Below are 16,404 nucleotides of genomic sequence, written 5' to 3'. Positions count from 1 at the left end.
CCACGTTGTTGTTTTCATTCCTTTTGAAAGTCTGTTGAGAAATATTTTATTGCAGACACCCAGTTCAACAATGGCTTATCCTATTCCAGACAAACAACCACAATTCAAAGTGTTAAACACTAATTTCAATTTGAGATGGTGTTAGTTCAGAAAAACGGATCAGTAATCTAAAGGTTGCTGATTTCAGATCCCTGGCGCCACTTCCTACTGTTGTCCTTGAGCAACGCACTTAGCTAACCTCTAGATATATCCAGGGACAGCACTGTGGCTGACCCTGTGCTCCTCTCTATACAGTACTAAAGACACATTTTCATCTTTGAAGGACTAATAAAGTAATAAAGTATTATGCACTTAAACAATTTATTTCAAATGTTTTTGATAGTGTTTGTCAAACTGCGTGAACAGAAATGAGAAGGTTCCCACCTTAGTTGGAGGGAATTAAATAACTATTTTGCTATTATAACCAGTCCTCTGTTACAGATGACTTACCTTACCAATGATATAACCTCACAACAATCAGACAAAATGTAAAATAGACTTGATTCAAATCAAAACTAATATTGCAGAAAAGAGCACTCTGCCTGCTTTATAACATGATCATGTTGTACTGACTTGTCTACAACTAGCACAACAAGTGTTGGTGTCCAAAAGGACATTTTGCTGGCATCTTTTAGTTAGTTGAGGCTGTTTAAAAGGAAAAATACTTTCTACAGTTTTCTTGAAGCCCCTAACATGAAAGAGAATGATTTTCAAAAACATAAAATTTATTTAAATAAAAGTCTGTGTGGTGCTATGGTCAGGGTAGACAGATTTTTAGAAGATTATGCCTTGAGGTAGAGTGGATTAGATACACATTTCAATGCTAATTGTATTGACGCTGAATCAACATTGAAAGTCCCACCTAAGAAGGTAAACAACATTCCTGTGAGATTAAAAGTAAGCAGTAGAACAGGTAGGGTCAACTTAGTAGGGACCCCATTGCCCAAAGGCCATAATACTAGGACTGTTTATTAGTTTTACCCAGCTCCAGGCACTGTATACTTGCTGCCAAGTCATCAAAAAGGAACTCTGAGCTCACAGAAAGTAGGTCATATGTATAACATAATTAGATCAGGGACAGTAAAATACCCATGAAATAATATAATGGTCAAATAAACAAGATAATGTATTTTTTTCTATTTTTTAAACATACAGTAGTGTTGTTGGGGAACTTCTCTTTACTAGCCTATATAGCCAATAAACAGTAAACATATGTTGCTCAACTGTGTGCTCCACCCTGGATAGTTAATCGTTAATAGTCATTTCTCCCACTTTATTCAACATGTTTTAATATTACACTTACTTTTACATAAAGGTTCCTGTATCAATTTACCTCAATCTAACCTTTAGTTACACTTAACATTAAGCTGTCACCCATAAATCATCACAGTTTGTTTGAGTTATTCAAAGTGCTCATCAACTTGCGCTGTTTAATATTAATTCTGTATGCTGAATTGAGTTTACTCTCAACCTCAATCTATTTACCCAGAGCTTGTGTAATAATGGTTCTATACATAAACCAAGTATAGCTGTGACGATATAGCAGTCAAATACGCAACCCAGAGCTGCTAAAATCATCAAACATTGTTGAAGCCTTTGGGTAAGGTGGAGCCGCACACAGCCTCTGGCAAGACCTAGGTGGGGATGGGTGGGGAAGGATGGATAGGCTATTCAGTCAGCGAAAGCTTTGTTAGGAAAGAAACCACCTGGGGTGTAGACACAAGGGCATATGACATAGCCTAGGCGGTGTGAAAGACATTTAAAGGCTGGGCCAATTATCAGTCATAAATCAGTCAATAGCATTTTGGTAGAGCGCCCTAGGTACGGTAGTGAGCTCTGTATGAATTCCAGATTGACCACTATGAATATTCCATTGTCCAATGTAAAGATGGGTCAGATACAAAAAGTACTAACCTACAAACCTGCAACAGATTCTTCCCTATAGCAGATGAATGTAGACATGATCATATACAGATATGATCATTTCACACATAGGTCGGCTCTGTCGGCTCTGGTCGGCTCTGTCGGCTCTGGTCGGCCCTGGTCGGCTCTGGTCGGCTCTGACAGCAATGGATGATTTAAAAAAGTTTGAGGATTGACCTCATAGAAAAATACAATTCTTCCACAAATGTTGATCAACTGACGGTACAATATTTAATGTCATGTGTTACATTCATGGCAGGAAAACCACTCAAACCAAGCAGGATTTGGCTTGACAGAACTGCCAAAATGAAGGAAACACCAACATAAAGTGTCTTAATTGTGCGTTAGAACATAAAAACTTCAGCGCCTCAGCATAAATTCTACAGCTGTCTGGAACTCTATAGGAGGGATGCAACACCATTCTTCCATGACAAATTCCATAATTTGTTGTTTTGTTGATGGCGGTGGAAAACACTGTCTCAGGCTCCGCTCCAGAATATCCCATAGGTGTTCAGTTGGGTTGAGATCTGGTGACTGAAACACACACACACACACACACACACACACACACACACACACACACACACACACACACACACACACACACACACACACACACACACACACACACACGACCATGTTAATTGCTTAATTAACTCAGGAACCACATCTGTGTGGAAGCATCTGCTTTTCAATTTGTATCTCTCATTTACTCAAGTGATTCCTTTATTTTGGCAGTTAGATGTACATCTGTGGTAAAATAAGTTAGTATCAATGTAAAATGAAATATAGAAAGCCATGCAGGTATAGCAAACTTGTTTATTGGGTTTTAAGTCAAATGTGTACTTTCTGGTCATTTAGTGTGATATTTTACATGTTATTTAAAAAATTGCACATATTTATGTTGAGACGCGTAACATATTGACGTTTTTAAAATGTATGCTTAAAGTGAGGGTTTGAAGGGATGTTGAATCTTAACAATAACCATAAGCCTTAAAATGACAACCATCAATTGAACAGGGAACATTTGACAAAAAAGTTTTAAAAAGTAACATTTTCAAACATGAATTTGGAAAAAATAGATTTGCTATGAAACATAATAAATGCTAATGTGTTACTAAAGCTCAGTTAATTTTGCAACAGCCTGGGCTGTATGTGCTATATACAAACTAGTTATTCCTGTTGAGTTTAAAAACACCCCAAAAATAATAGGTTGATACTTTTGATAGACTTAGTGGCCATATGAGAAAGCTGAAGTGATTAACGTTCTAATAGTTGTGAAATAAAACTTACAATAGTTGTGCAAAAATGCACATTAGTGTGTTCCAATTATTTTTTCATTAATTTCAATTTAATATATATATTTTTTTAATCAGGATGCAGTTCCTGGATAAGCTCGGTGAGTCACACTAGTCCATGAATACTACTATGAATACAATTAGCCCGATCGCTCCTTTGAGCAACAGCAGCGAGACAAATGTTTGCATTTGGACAATGTGTGCTCAAGATACTGAGCCAATAGAGTGGATGAATGTATTTTTAATCCGCAATACATTGGCTGACTTTTTGATGGCTGTGGAGATAAACCGTTTGTTCTATCAAACCTCACTACTTATTTATTATGAATGTATCTATAATTATACATTAAAATGTACATTACATAAAGAAAATAACATGTATTGTGTTGTGGACACCAGGAGTAGTATCTGCTGCATTTGGGATAATGGGGATCCTAATACAATACCAACTACCAATAGCTCAAACCACTGGAGAGGAGATGCTGCCTGAGGTGAATAGATACTGAATGAGGAAGGAAGGCACCTCTCCCTGTAAAAAAGGAATCACATAAGACTATTAAGTAACTTCTCTTGTGCAATATAGGTGTATAGGTCTATAATAAAGGACATTATGAACCCCCTGAGTTTATAATAAAATATGGGTACACAACTAATCCCAATAATAGAATACTTAATGAAAATATCTAAATCTATATATAAATGTTCATGCTTAATATACTGTTAATGTTCTGAAAAACCTCATAGACAGAACATTGAAGTCTTAAAGTCGTCATTGAGCCATGTTTAACCTTTGGCCCCACCTTTGTGTTAACCTTTAAGGTCCCTCCTCAAATACAGGTTGTTATAAAAGCCAGATCCATCCTAAGCACCTCTCTCATATCACCTGTGCAGGACCTGTTCACTACCCACAGGATCACCATGGGGACAACCAAGGATGCACCGATATGGAGGCTGATATGCCTGGTACTACTGATCAAATCAACACAAACAGGTTGGTAGAATATTCATTCATTAGCCTAAATCAGAAACTGTTCTGATTATTACGATAATATATATTTTTCTACATTTTTAAAAGTCTGACAAATCTGTCAAATATACATATTATTTCATAAATCAGACTGATTGTTAATTACAAATAGTAAATATTCAGGACAACGCCAAATGATTATGATGATTGACACTCAGCAGATTATGATGATTGACACTCGATAGGTTTTAAAAGCTGTAACCACAAGTTTAGTATGATTAGGTCACTTTCAGATTTGATAACATACACTATATATTTTATGTAAAATCTCATTATGTAAAAAAAATTATGTATTAGCTATTCAGAAATGTACTAACACACAGACAAGTGATTTCATGTATAATACATGCATTTGAAAGAATTCAACAGTAGGCATACAGTAACAGTTTTTACTCAATCAGTAATAACAGTTTTCCTTTTTTCTCAATTACTACGATCATATGATTACATTATTCATTTAAATGTTCATCCTATTTCTGTTCCTTATACGCATTTGTTTATGAGATTGTTCCTGTCTAAATATGAAAATGTTACACATGTGTGTTGAAAAATCTGAAACTCTGTAGAAATCGTTATCATTTGTGATTGTTATCATGAGTGGTTGTAGCGTAGTTTATAGTGTTATAAATACATAATGCACTCCCCACAATGGGCGTGTTCAATAAACATTTTGATTGGGAATGAAAACAAGAACAGAATACAGACAAAAACTCAAATGTATATCGTTAAAATAATAGTTGTGGTAAGTATGTTTGATATTCCTCAAATAATACTGACAGGAAAAATGTGATGAATAAATATGTAAAATAGCAACTGAACTGTCATTGGAATTCAATGACACTTGATTAAGGAATCTTCAGGCCAGTTGCATGTGTTGGATGACCTGTCAGCCAGGGCTGACAATTCCAAAAGCTTTGACCCCACCTACACAATTCATAGAACATCAAAGTAGTTCAGGCACAGAAGATTGACCCTCAAACATTGATTTTACAATTGTTATCCCCTTGCAGCTGTTTGAATCAATTGTCAAGTGAAATGAAGTGCCACATTAACCATGCATATTTTGGTAAACTAGGGTCTCGATTCAATCCCTATTGTCGTACTTGAAATGTGAAGGTAATTTCCGATTGAGCTGACATATGCAGTGTTTACCATGAACACAAACTCTGCGAATGCAGGAACATTCCCATTCAAATTCCATTGCACGATAGCGGTGAACTTTGGCGATACGGATTGAATGGAGCCTTAGGTTCGCCGTAAATATTGAATGGGTCACATCATGCTTCAAATGTCCCTTTGTCTGGACATACTGCTGTGCAAATCAAATACACTTCTAAAAGAGCAGTGCAACAATCTATATCTGCAATGATTGAATTCCATCCGTAATGTACATATAATATTGTAAAATACTCATGAATTGCTTTTATTTCAGTGAGCCCCACCACAAGTGTAACAATCATCCCGACTATGATCACGACTATACCCACACTTTCAGGTAAATCTCTGACCGATTGCACACCGAATAAAAGACTGGGTATCCATCAATATGCTAAGATGGAACTGACATTTGTATTCCTTGTCCCTCAGGAGTGAATGCCTCACACAATGACCAGGTCTGCAGCACATGGGGTAACTACCATTTCAAGACCTTCGACGGGGACTTTTTCCAGCTCCCCTCCACCTGCAACCATGTTGTGACCTCACTGTGTAAGAGCAGCTATGAGGCTTTCAACATCCAGATGAGGCGGCAGGTGGTGGACAACCAGCCCACCATTAGCAAGATCACCATGAAGCTGGATGGTGTAGTGGTGGAGCTTTCCAAGGGTGGTGTTGTGGTCAATGGGCAGACGTGAGTTTCCCTGGCATTTGACTGATTCACCATTCTGCAAGCACCTCTCTTTGGGATTTTATGTGCTGCATTCTGTAATTTAATATTACTTATAATCATAATGCATAGGATGACCTTTAAGTATCTTCTTCCTCCTGAAGGGTGACCCTGCCGTTCAGCTTGTCTGGAGTCAGCATCGTGAAGACTACATCCAATGTGAAGGTCGTAGCCAAACTGGGGCTGGTTGCTGTTTGGAACAAGGATGACTCCCTAATGGTAAAATACCTGCATTTCTAATTTTCCTCTTCAATGGTAGATTAGTTAATAATGTTACATTTTTCTTTAGATTAAAAGCATATCAACTTTGCCTTCAATGGCAATGATCAGCAGTTGATCGTGAGTGAGAGACATCTGTTTTTTGCTGCTCCTTGTCTCATGTTGGTTGAAGCACTGTCTACTCCCCTCCTAAAATGTTAACATTGAAATTACCTGAAGAACGAGGATGAATTAACAGGATATGTGAAGATGTATACCCTATACACATACAGGCTAATGTTCCAATGTTTATTTGATGAAGTGTTTGCATATTTGAATGACATTTTCTGTCACTTCCTAATATAAAGACAAAGACTTTAATAAAAAAAGACTTTGATACAAAGACTTAAATAAAAATAAAGAGTATTAACATGGAGGAGCCAAGACTGAACATGTGAATGGTGCTGAACAGGATGAGATTTTGTGGACAAAACACATTGTGTCTGGTGTTTCTACAGATTGAAATGAACGAGAAGTACAGAAACCAGACCTGCGGACTGTGTGGTGACTTCAATGAAGTCCAAACATATAGCGAGTTCATCATCAATGGTAAAATCATTTCTGAAAATGCCAAAACTGAAATGTAACTACATTTCATACTGTAGGTGGAAAATCTAATTGTCAATGTCTGTGTTGTTACAGGTGGGGAACTCTCTAGCTCTGACTATGGAAACCTCTGGAAACTGGATGGCCCTCTGGAAGTCTGTGAGGAGCCTACGCTAACTTCTGTGGAGAGTTGTGGAGATGAGGTATTCCATTTCACACCACAGAAGAAGAATACAAAACAATGTTAATAGAATTTAGAAATAGCAATTATTCCATGTGATCCAACAAATATTTTCTATATAGTAACCTTTTGTGGTTTGTCTCTATTTGTAGGAATTCTGTCAGCAGCTGTTCTCCAGTGCAGCTTTCAGTAGCTGCACTAATTATTTGGACATGGACGCCTTCATCAAGACCTGCCTTGCAGACCTGTGCCACTGTGATAACAGCACCAACTCCTTCTGCCTGTGCAACACCATCTCAGAGTACTCCCGTCAGTGTGTTCATGCAGGGGGGAAGCCCCAGCAATGGAGGACTGAACAGTTCTGCTGTAAGTATGCAGATACTCTCCAACATGCCCACCAAACACTAAATGATCATGTTCACAATACATTTTAAGGAAACTGTTAATCACAATGTTTATTTTCTCAGATAAGACATGCCCCTTCAACATGGAGCACCAGGAGTGTGGAAGCCCCTGTGTTGACACCTGCTCCAACCCAGAGGCCAGCCAGTTGTGTGAAGACCACTGTACAGACGGCTGCTTCTGTCCTCTAGGTACCACATGGGTTCAACTCTGTTGTACAAGTTAACCTCAAGCACATCATGAAAACACCACACCTTTTACCCATTATGCCTTTTATGTCAATGTGTGCAAAAGTCCTTAATGAAATAAGTAAATATTGAATGTTTCTCTCAGTTACTTTCTCGAGTCAATGAAGTTCTCTGTGTAAAGAACACATTAGAATAACTTAAATCTACTGAACTCTGCCTGATCTCTCACCAAATAGGTACTGTTTTTGATGATGTCAGCAACAGTGGCTGTATTCCATTGAGTGAATGCCTCTGTGTCCACAATGGACAAGTATACAAATCTGGAGAATCTTACACCAGCAACTGTAAAGAATGGTAGGCCAAGTACATCATCTGATTTAAACATCACATATCCCATGCCTCATTTTCATAAATCATGCCAAAATCTACATTGTGATTATAAAAACTATATCATCAATATTTCTAAAATACTGTGTGAATGCAGTTGTGAGATGAGCCTGTAAATGTTCCCTTTAGCACCTGTGCTGGTGGTCAGTGGGCCTGTACAGACAAGGACTGTCCTGGGACCTGCTCTGTGGAGGGAGGATCCCACATCAACACCTATGATGGGAAAGCCTACACCTTCCATGGGGACTGCTCTTACATTCTGACCAAGGTCAGTCCATGTGGTGCAGTATAGCAAAGCAATAGAAGCAAGTAGAAACTCTTGATATGTTTTCAGTGTAAACTAAGGTGAAAAGGTGCGGTAAAATAGCTTTTCCTCAAGCCATATGTTGACATAGAAATGGGTCCAAACGAGTCACGTTTTTTCATGTTTTTGCCTTCAAAATCATGCTTGTTTTCTTTCAGCAATGCAATGGAACTGAATTCACCGTGCTGGGAGACATTGTGAAGTGTGGGTTGACTGACACTCAGACCTGTATGAGGGCTGTTACCCTAGCCCTCTCCAGCAGATCCACCGTAAGGCAACTCTCCAAATATGTTTCAGAGAAAATAACACAATGACCTGTCAACTCATTTCCAAACCAAACCACTTCTTGAAGATAATTATACTGGCTTGCAAATAAATGTCCCTAAACCTTTTTGACTACATACACAATAACCTTCTTTAAAATTGCCCTGATTTGGCAAATATTGCCAGGCTGTTTGCAATCTTTTAAAATGCTCATGCATGGTAATGTTTGTGTCTAGAGGGGATTATTCAATAAACATATATGAACCAATTAGAATTTTATAGAATCCATTATCTTATCTAATTCACAGGTGATCCGAGTCCAGTCATGTGGAAGTGTTTTTGTAAATCAGATTCTTTCTCAGCTCCCACTCAATACAGGTGAGACAATCCATTGTAATGCCAAATTAAATTGTAGTGTGGATCAGTGTATGAGCTCCATATAATTTATGTTCACTAGATGAAGCCTTAATGATGTCCCTCTATTTATTTCATGTATTGCAGCTGAAGTGACCATCTTCAAGCCCTCCTCATTCTACATTGTTATCCAGACAACTCTTGGAGTTCAACTTCAGATCCAGCTTTCACCAGTTATGCAGATCTACATAACTGCCATCTCATCCTACAAAGGAACAACCTGTGGTATGCTTCAGATTCATCCATCAGTTTCATAGCTTTTTCTTCGGTATCTCTATTCACAAAAATCTAATAGCATCATATGGCTTCAATTATTTTCCACAGGCCTTTGCGGAAACTACAATGACGTTCAGGCAGATGAGTTCAGAGTCATCAGTGGATTGGTGGAGGGCACAGCTGTAGCTTTTGCCAACACATGGAAGACCATGGCCAGCTGCCCTGATGTCAAGACTAGCTTTGAAAACCCCTGCAGTTTGAGCATCGAAAACGGTACATATTTATTAAGCCTATAGATTAATCACTTGTTGAATGATTATAACAAAGTTATATAAGATATTATATGCTTATGTTGAAATTATGACTGTCTTTTTCACAGAGAAATACGCCCAGCACTGGTGTTCCATGTTATCAGATCCTAAAGGAGTGTTCTCCCCTTGCCATTCTGAAATAAGACCAGACACCTACAAAACCGTAAGTTAGTTAAGAAGGATACGATCTCAAAGTAAAATCATTAAACTCTCATGTAATGAGGTTATAGTCTTGACACACGTTGACTCTTTTCCAACAGAACTGCATGTATGACAGCTGTAACTGTGAGAAGAGTGAGGACTGCATGTGTGCTGCCGTCTCCTCTTATGTCCACGCTTGTGCTGCCGAGGGTATCCAGCTCAGCGGCTGGAGAGACACTATCTGCAGTGAGTAGACAGCACGGCACCATGGAGACCTCTCGCAATGTGTCATTATAATAAGTGCTGCAAATTGATTAGAATAGAATGATTTTACTGAAACAACAACAGAAGTTACTAAGTACAAATAATCTGAAGAAATAACTGCACAAATACAAAGATATAAGGAAATCAATATCTTGCTAATACTACTCATATCTAATGACTTTTCTCAGATAAATTCGCCGCCTGTCCCAGACAAACAGTTTATACCTACAACATGACCAGTTGTGGACGTACCTGCCGCTCACTGAGCATGACAGACCAATCTTGCCAGGTGAAGTTTGTTCCGGTGGACGGCTGTGGCTGTGCAGAGGGCACCTACATGGACGAGGCTGGCCAGTGTGTTGCCCCCACCAACTGTCCCTGCTATGACAAGGGCTCAGTGGTCCCTGCAGGAGAGACTATCAGCAGAGACGGTGCCACCTGGTAAGCACCTCCCTCATACATATAAAGACAGCAGGAGACAGCAGGAGCAGTAGAGATACTCTCAATGATTGGCTATGAAAAGCCAACTGACATTTACTCCTGAGGTGCTGACCTGTTGCACCCTCGACAACTACTGTGATTATTATTATTTGACCATGCTGGTAATTTATAAACATTTGAACATCTTGGCCATGTTCTGTTATAATCTCCACCCGGCACAGCCAGATAAGGACTCGCCACCCCTCAGAGCCTGGTTCCTCTCTAGGTTTCTTCCTAGGTTCTGGCCTTTCTAGGGAGTTTTTCCTCGCCACAGTGCTTCTACACCTGCATTGCTTGCTGTTTGGGGTTTTAGGCTGGGTTTCTGTACAGCACTTTGGTATATCAGCTGATGTAAGAATGGCTTTATAAATACATTTGATTTGATTTGATACATATAAAGATAGGAGACCAAAATAAATACAAGTACAAATAAAACTTCATGGATATATTCAAAACTGTGTATTAAATCATGGCATAATGATATTTGCTGTTAATTTCATTGCTGTTAACTATAACTATTAATACTGGAACTATTTTACAGTACTTGCAGACAAGGGACACTGAGTTGCACTGGGGGAGCAAGACCATTCAGTAAGTTTTATCTTTGCTTTCAATTTATTAATTTCATTTATTAATTTATTAATAAAATATATGGCTCAATATGATTTAACCCTTTACATGCATCCTTCACAAAACAGGTAACTTTGAAATGAACCAAGAGGATTCAAGCAATTCATGTAAGACAATGTGATTAATGATGATGATGAATGTGGATATTTCTGGATATATGATCATTATATTCTGCTTGTTTGAGAATTGAAAATAGTTTTTTAAACATGTATTCTCATATATCCCCAGTATGCACAGTGCCAATGGTTTTCTTCAACTGCTCAACTGCACCTCCAGGAGCTTCAGGTTCAGAGTGTCAGAAGAGCTGCAAAACTCTGGATATGACCTGTGTGAGTCCCTTATTCACTCTAAATGGGATTGTCACATACTGTCACTATTATACTGAGTTTTGTGTTGACTGAACAAAAACTTTTGAGAATCTCAATTATGTCAAATACCCACCCCCCTCCTCCCCCGGTGTACAAAAACATAGTCCATATTTCTTTAATTTGCCATGACTTATGTGTGCACTTTGTTCAATCGCTTTAGATCAGCACAGAGTGCACATCAGGTTGTATGTGCCCCACCGGACTGGTGTCTGATGGGAACGGAGACTGCATCAAGGAGGAACTTTGTCCTTGTTCTCACAATGGAGCTACTTACCAAGCTGGAGAGACCCTTAAGGTTGACTGCAATACATGGTATGCCTGTTTTGTGTCTTACACCTCAGTGGGGAGAAAACATAAAGAACACAGATGTACAAATAATGAAAAAAATGTCAGGCAATTTTTGTGACATTATGTGTGTGTTGTTCCCAGTACTTGCAAGGACAGACAATGGCAGTGTACCACACATCTTTGTGATGGAGTTTGTGCAATCTACGGAGAGGGTCACTATATCACCTTTGATGAGAAAAGGTTCAACTTTAATGGAAACTGTGAATACACTCTCATTCAGGTTCGTGTCTCTTTATTTGGTAGAATTGTATCAGCATTGAGAAGTGTGAATTTTAACCATATTAAGAACATTTTCCTTTCGCACAGGACTACTGTGGCAATACTAATGGCACTGGCAGCTTCAGAGTCCTCACTGAGAACGTTCCTTGTGGAACTAAAGGCACCACCTGCTCCAAGACCATCAAGCTCTTCCTGGGGGTAATGAGCAACTTGACTTCACACAATACTGTACATTCCATCCCTCGTGTAAAGAACAATTAACAAATCATCAACCAAACATCAAGTTGAGATCCGATTTCAGACCAAGTTATGTATGAAAGCATATTTTCCTTCTTCAGACCAGTGAGCTCATATTGGCAGATGGGACCGCTCAAGTTGTCAGAAGTACTCCAGAAGAGCAGTTTCCTAAACAGATCAGCCTTCTGGGGAATTATCTGGTTATTGAAGTCAAAAGTGGTCTAATCCTCATGTGGGACAAGAAGACCAGTCTCTTTATCAAGCTTAGCCCACAATACCAGGTACATTAAGATACTCTGATGAAGAAATTAATTCAGTATTCAGTCAAAACTGATATTACAGAGACTTTTGTATATCCCTGCCAAGTCAATCATTTTAATTCATGATCTCTTTTCTTCAGGGCCAAGTGTGTGGTCTGTGTGGAAACTATGATGGCAACGCAAACAATGACTTCACCACTAGAGCCCAGGCGACAGTTGTTGATCCAGTGGAATTTGGAAACAGCTGGAAAGTTTCATCAAGCTGCCCAAGTGTATCCGCTGTAGTGCACCCATGTGCCTCCAACCCGTACAGAGCGTCTTGGGCCCAGAAACAGTGCAGCATCATTAACAGTGATGTCTTCACAGCCTGCCAGAACCAGGTATGGATATATTCAAATAGGATTTAATAATTGTTAGATTACTTGTTAGATATTACTGCATGGTCGGAACTAGAAGCACAAGCATTTCGCTACACTCGCATTAACATCTGTTAACCATGTGTGTGTGACCAATAAAATTTTATTTTATTTGATTTGAATACTAGTAAGATATGTGGATTGTCTTTTGTGGACAAAGAAATGTGCTTCACCATGCAACTCCTGTATATCTTACAACACATTGCTGTGCTTTTAAGGTGGACCCCTCTCCTTACTACGATGCTTGTGTGAGAGACTCATGTGCTTGTGACAGTGGTGGAGACTGCGAGTGCTTCTGTACTGCAGTGGCAGCTTATGCAAAGGCCTGCAATGAAGCTGGAGCATGCGTAGCCTGGAGAACCCCTCGAATTTGCCGTAAGTTTCTTCACAATCATTATTGAATGTGATTTTCAACTACATTAAGGCGCTTGTCAATTCATTACTGGACCAGGTTGACACATTATCATATTGGACAGTTGATCATGAAAAGGGATCATTATTCTAGTTCAATTAAGGAAATATATTTTTCCCATCATATTTTGTCCACCACAAACAGCACTGTTCTGTGATTACTACAACCCCACTGGAGAATGTGAGTGGCACTACAAGGCATGTGGAGCTCAGTGTATGAAGACCTGCAGAAACCCTTCCGGAGACTGTTCTAGTTTAATTCCAGCATTGGAAGGTAGGGATATGACCGTCTAACTCATATTTTGTCTCACGTGGATGACTTCTGAATAACAATTGTAATTGAAACTGACCCCAACAATGGTTATAAATATACATGCTTTGTGTTTGAGCAACCTCAGGCTACATTTACACTGACTACTGTTATCCTTAACAAGACTTGACCTTTTGTAACCTCTTGGCTATTGTGGTTATTACAGGCTGCTATCCTAACTGTCCTGCGGCACAACCTTACTTCAATGAGGAGACAATGAAGTGTGTGGAGAGGGAACAATGTGGCTGTTATGACTATGAAGGAAACCAGTACACCAATGGACAGAATCTTCCGGCACAAAACTGTGAAACATGGTATGTTAAAATCATTCAATTCACAGTAACTGTGCTATTTCAGAGCATATTCTGAATGTTCTAACTGTGAAAGTATTAGGTTTTCTGTATTGCATTAATTTTAGGGAAGAGGTTGGTAAGGGGTTTGTCTAAGATGGGAAAGTCATGCTAGTTTTTCCATAGTGATGCCAATTATGGCTATATGGCAATCTGAAAACTTGCCCTGCTCCCCATGCATTTCACAACTTACAGTACTTTATTACCAAACCCTGATTATTTATACCTCTAAAATAGTATTTTGAACAAAACATTTATATCTATATAATTTAAAACAGAATATTTAAAACATTTAAATTGTTCTTCTTTTAAAGCACCTGCACAATGACTGGAGTGAGTTGTAGTTATGATGTAAATGGTAAGGATGACATCATCAAATAATAGTAAAATATTTAGCAATGCCCAAAGCAACATTGATTGAATCTAATTTAAAATACTTTATTTTATTGCAGATTGTACATGCTTGTATAATGGTAAACAACACCGATATGGAGAAACCCTCTACAACACAACAGATGGGATTGGTAACTGCATAGTTGCTGTTTGTGCCTCGAACGGAACCATTACCAGGAACATTTCCCCTTGTCAAGTGACCACAACTCCAGTACCAACCACAACTTCCCCTCTGACAACAACAACTGTCCATGCAACAACCACACTAAAACCCACAACTGTCTTCCACTTCACAACACCTGGTAAGCAGAGAAACTCTAGAATGATTAAAGGGCAGCCCAATTTGTGCTAAATACCATACTGATAATTGGAAATCTTGATGGAACTTAATAGCAATTTGTATGTAAGATGGTAGTAGAGGTCTTCTCGGGTCCAAAACCCGAGAATCAGACCCGGACCTGAACGGATACAATCATTTAAAATGAAGGGGGACCTGGACGCGAACAGACCCGAGAACAATCAGACCCAAACACGAATGGACCCGACGACAACCAGACCTAGACCCGACCCATATTCTAACTGGTCCAGGTCTAGACCAGACCTGATTGGACCAGAGTGACAAACTAATTATATTTATCAGCCAAGATATATTTTGTATATTTTGTCTAGGCCTTCTAGAAGTCAATAAATTCAACATATTATAGTCAAATAAATATGGTACAGGCTATGCAGAGCTGTTGTCGGGTCCATTCAGGTCCAATCAGGTCAATCAGCTGTAAGACCCAATGACAATCAAACATGACTCGACCCGGACCAGAAGGAAAAGTTTGAATTTTGGACCCGTCAGGTGGACCCGACTGTAGGTGATAGTGATGAGCTTAATTCATATTGTTCAATATGTTAAAATTGAATATGAATGATACGTTTTGTAAATATGAGCTATTTGGTCAATTAAAATGTTATTATTCTAGCCAAGTTAACTAAAGGTATATCTTTTTCAAAAACAGAACCAACTTCAACTTGGTCTTCTACAACAATGGAGATGACACCTAAAATCACCACAAGTTCATCATTAAATCCTTCAACTACATCATCAGGATCAAGTACAGTCACAATTCCCAAACCGACAACTGTAACTACAACAACTATGGTACCCACAACAAGTGGAGAAGTAGCTACATTGACCACGGCCGAAACGTCAACAAAGGAAGAAACCACAACTGAGACGATCACATCTACAAAGCCACCTAAAGTAGTCACCACTGGTATGGCAACAACGACATCACATGTCACCACAAAACCATCAGTAACTTCGATTGCGTCAATTACAAAAACACTACCTCACCTTACAGGTACATTGTGGCCTTTAACATCAACAACACAGCCCTCAACAACAACAGAATCAGTCTTCACAGGTGGAATATTGACAACAGAGCCTCACTCCCAAATTACCAATACAATTACATCCGGGATATTCACACACACCACAGCATCATCATCTACAACTGAAAATGTTGAAGCCTCTACCTCAACATCACAGTCCTCAACTTCAATCACAACTACAAAGGCACCTACAACAACTGCAGAGGTAACTACATTAACTTCCACTGAAAGTTCCACACAGGCGCCTAAAACAACGACTTCCACCACTGTAATTGTTGAAACGTCTAACTCAACACCACAGCCCACATCAACAGGTGAAGAAACAACAGCGCCAGTTGGCATTACTTCCAATCCCACGACTTCAACAACAACAACAAAGGCACCGACCACAAATGCAGAGGAAATTACACCTACCACAGGTGGAACTACAACAGTTGAAGAAACCACAACGGAGTCTATTCCATCTACATCCACAAAGCCACCTAAAGAATTCACCACTAGCCCAACAACCACGTCCACCACTGTAATTGTTGAAACCTCTACCTCAACAC

The 16,404-nt window shown here is 39.0% G+C and overlaps 1 protein-coding gene across 1 annotated transcript; it reads left to right on the top strand.

Annotated features, from left to right (window-relative positions):
- Positions 1 to 4,137: 4,137 nt before the first annotated feature.
- Positions 4,138 to 16,095, top strand: LOC116359638 (mucin-5AC-like). Its single transcript, XM_031812750.1, is given in 32 exon segments — positions 4,138 to 4,251; positions 5,720 to 5,782; positions 5,875 to 6,136; positions 6,277 to 6,391; positions 6,889 to 6,979; positions 7,073 to 7,179; positions 7,310 to 7,523; positions 7,625 to 7,750; positions 7,984 to 8,101; positions 8,264 to 8,402; positions 8,597 to 8,707; positions 9,011 to 9,080; positions 9,204 to 9,341; positions 9,441 to 9,605; positions 9,712 to 9,806; positions 9,904 to 10,030; positions 10,237 to 10,489; positions 11,070 to 11,119; positions 11,227 to 11,265; positions 11,387 to 11,487; positions 11,687 to 11,838; positions 11,956 to 12,094; positions 12,181 to 12,291; positions 12,432 to 12,611; positions 12,731 to 12,970; positions 13,225 to 13,381; positions 13,563 to 13,691; positions 13,894 to 14,041; positions 14,392 to 14,435; positions 14,530 to 14,772; positions 15,478 to 15,930; positions 15,933 to 16,095. Coding segments are annotated over 32 exon segments (4,500 nt in total). The 5' UTR covers positions 4,138 to 4,178; the 3' UTR covers positions 15,980 to 16,095.
- The last annotated feature ends 309 nt before the right edge of the window (positions 16,096 to 16,404 follow it).

This window comes from Oncorhynchus kisutch, linkage group LG3, assembly GCF_002021735.2.
Source record: "Oncorhynchus kisutch isolate 150728-3 linkage group LG3, Okis_V2, whole genome shotgun sequence".
In the NCBI taxonomy this organism is placed as follows: Eukaryota; Metazoa; Chordata; class Actinopteri; order Salmoniformes; family Salmonidae; genus Oncorhynchus; species Oncorhynchus kisutch.
The sequence above is the reverse complement of the archived record's forward strand: the minus strand, read 5'-3'. Positions and strand labels throughout refer to the sequence as shown.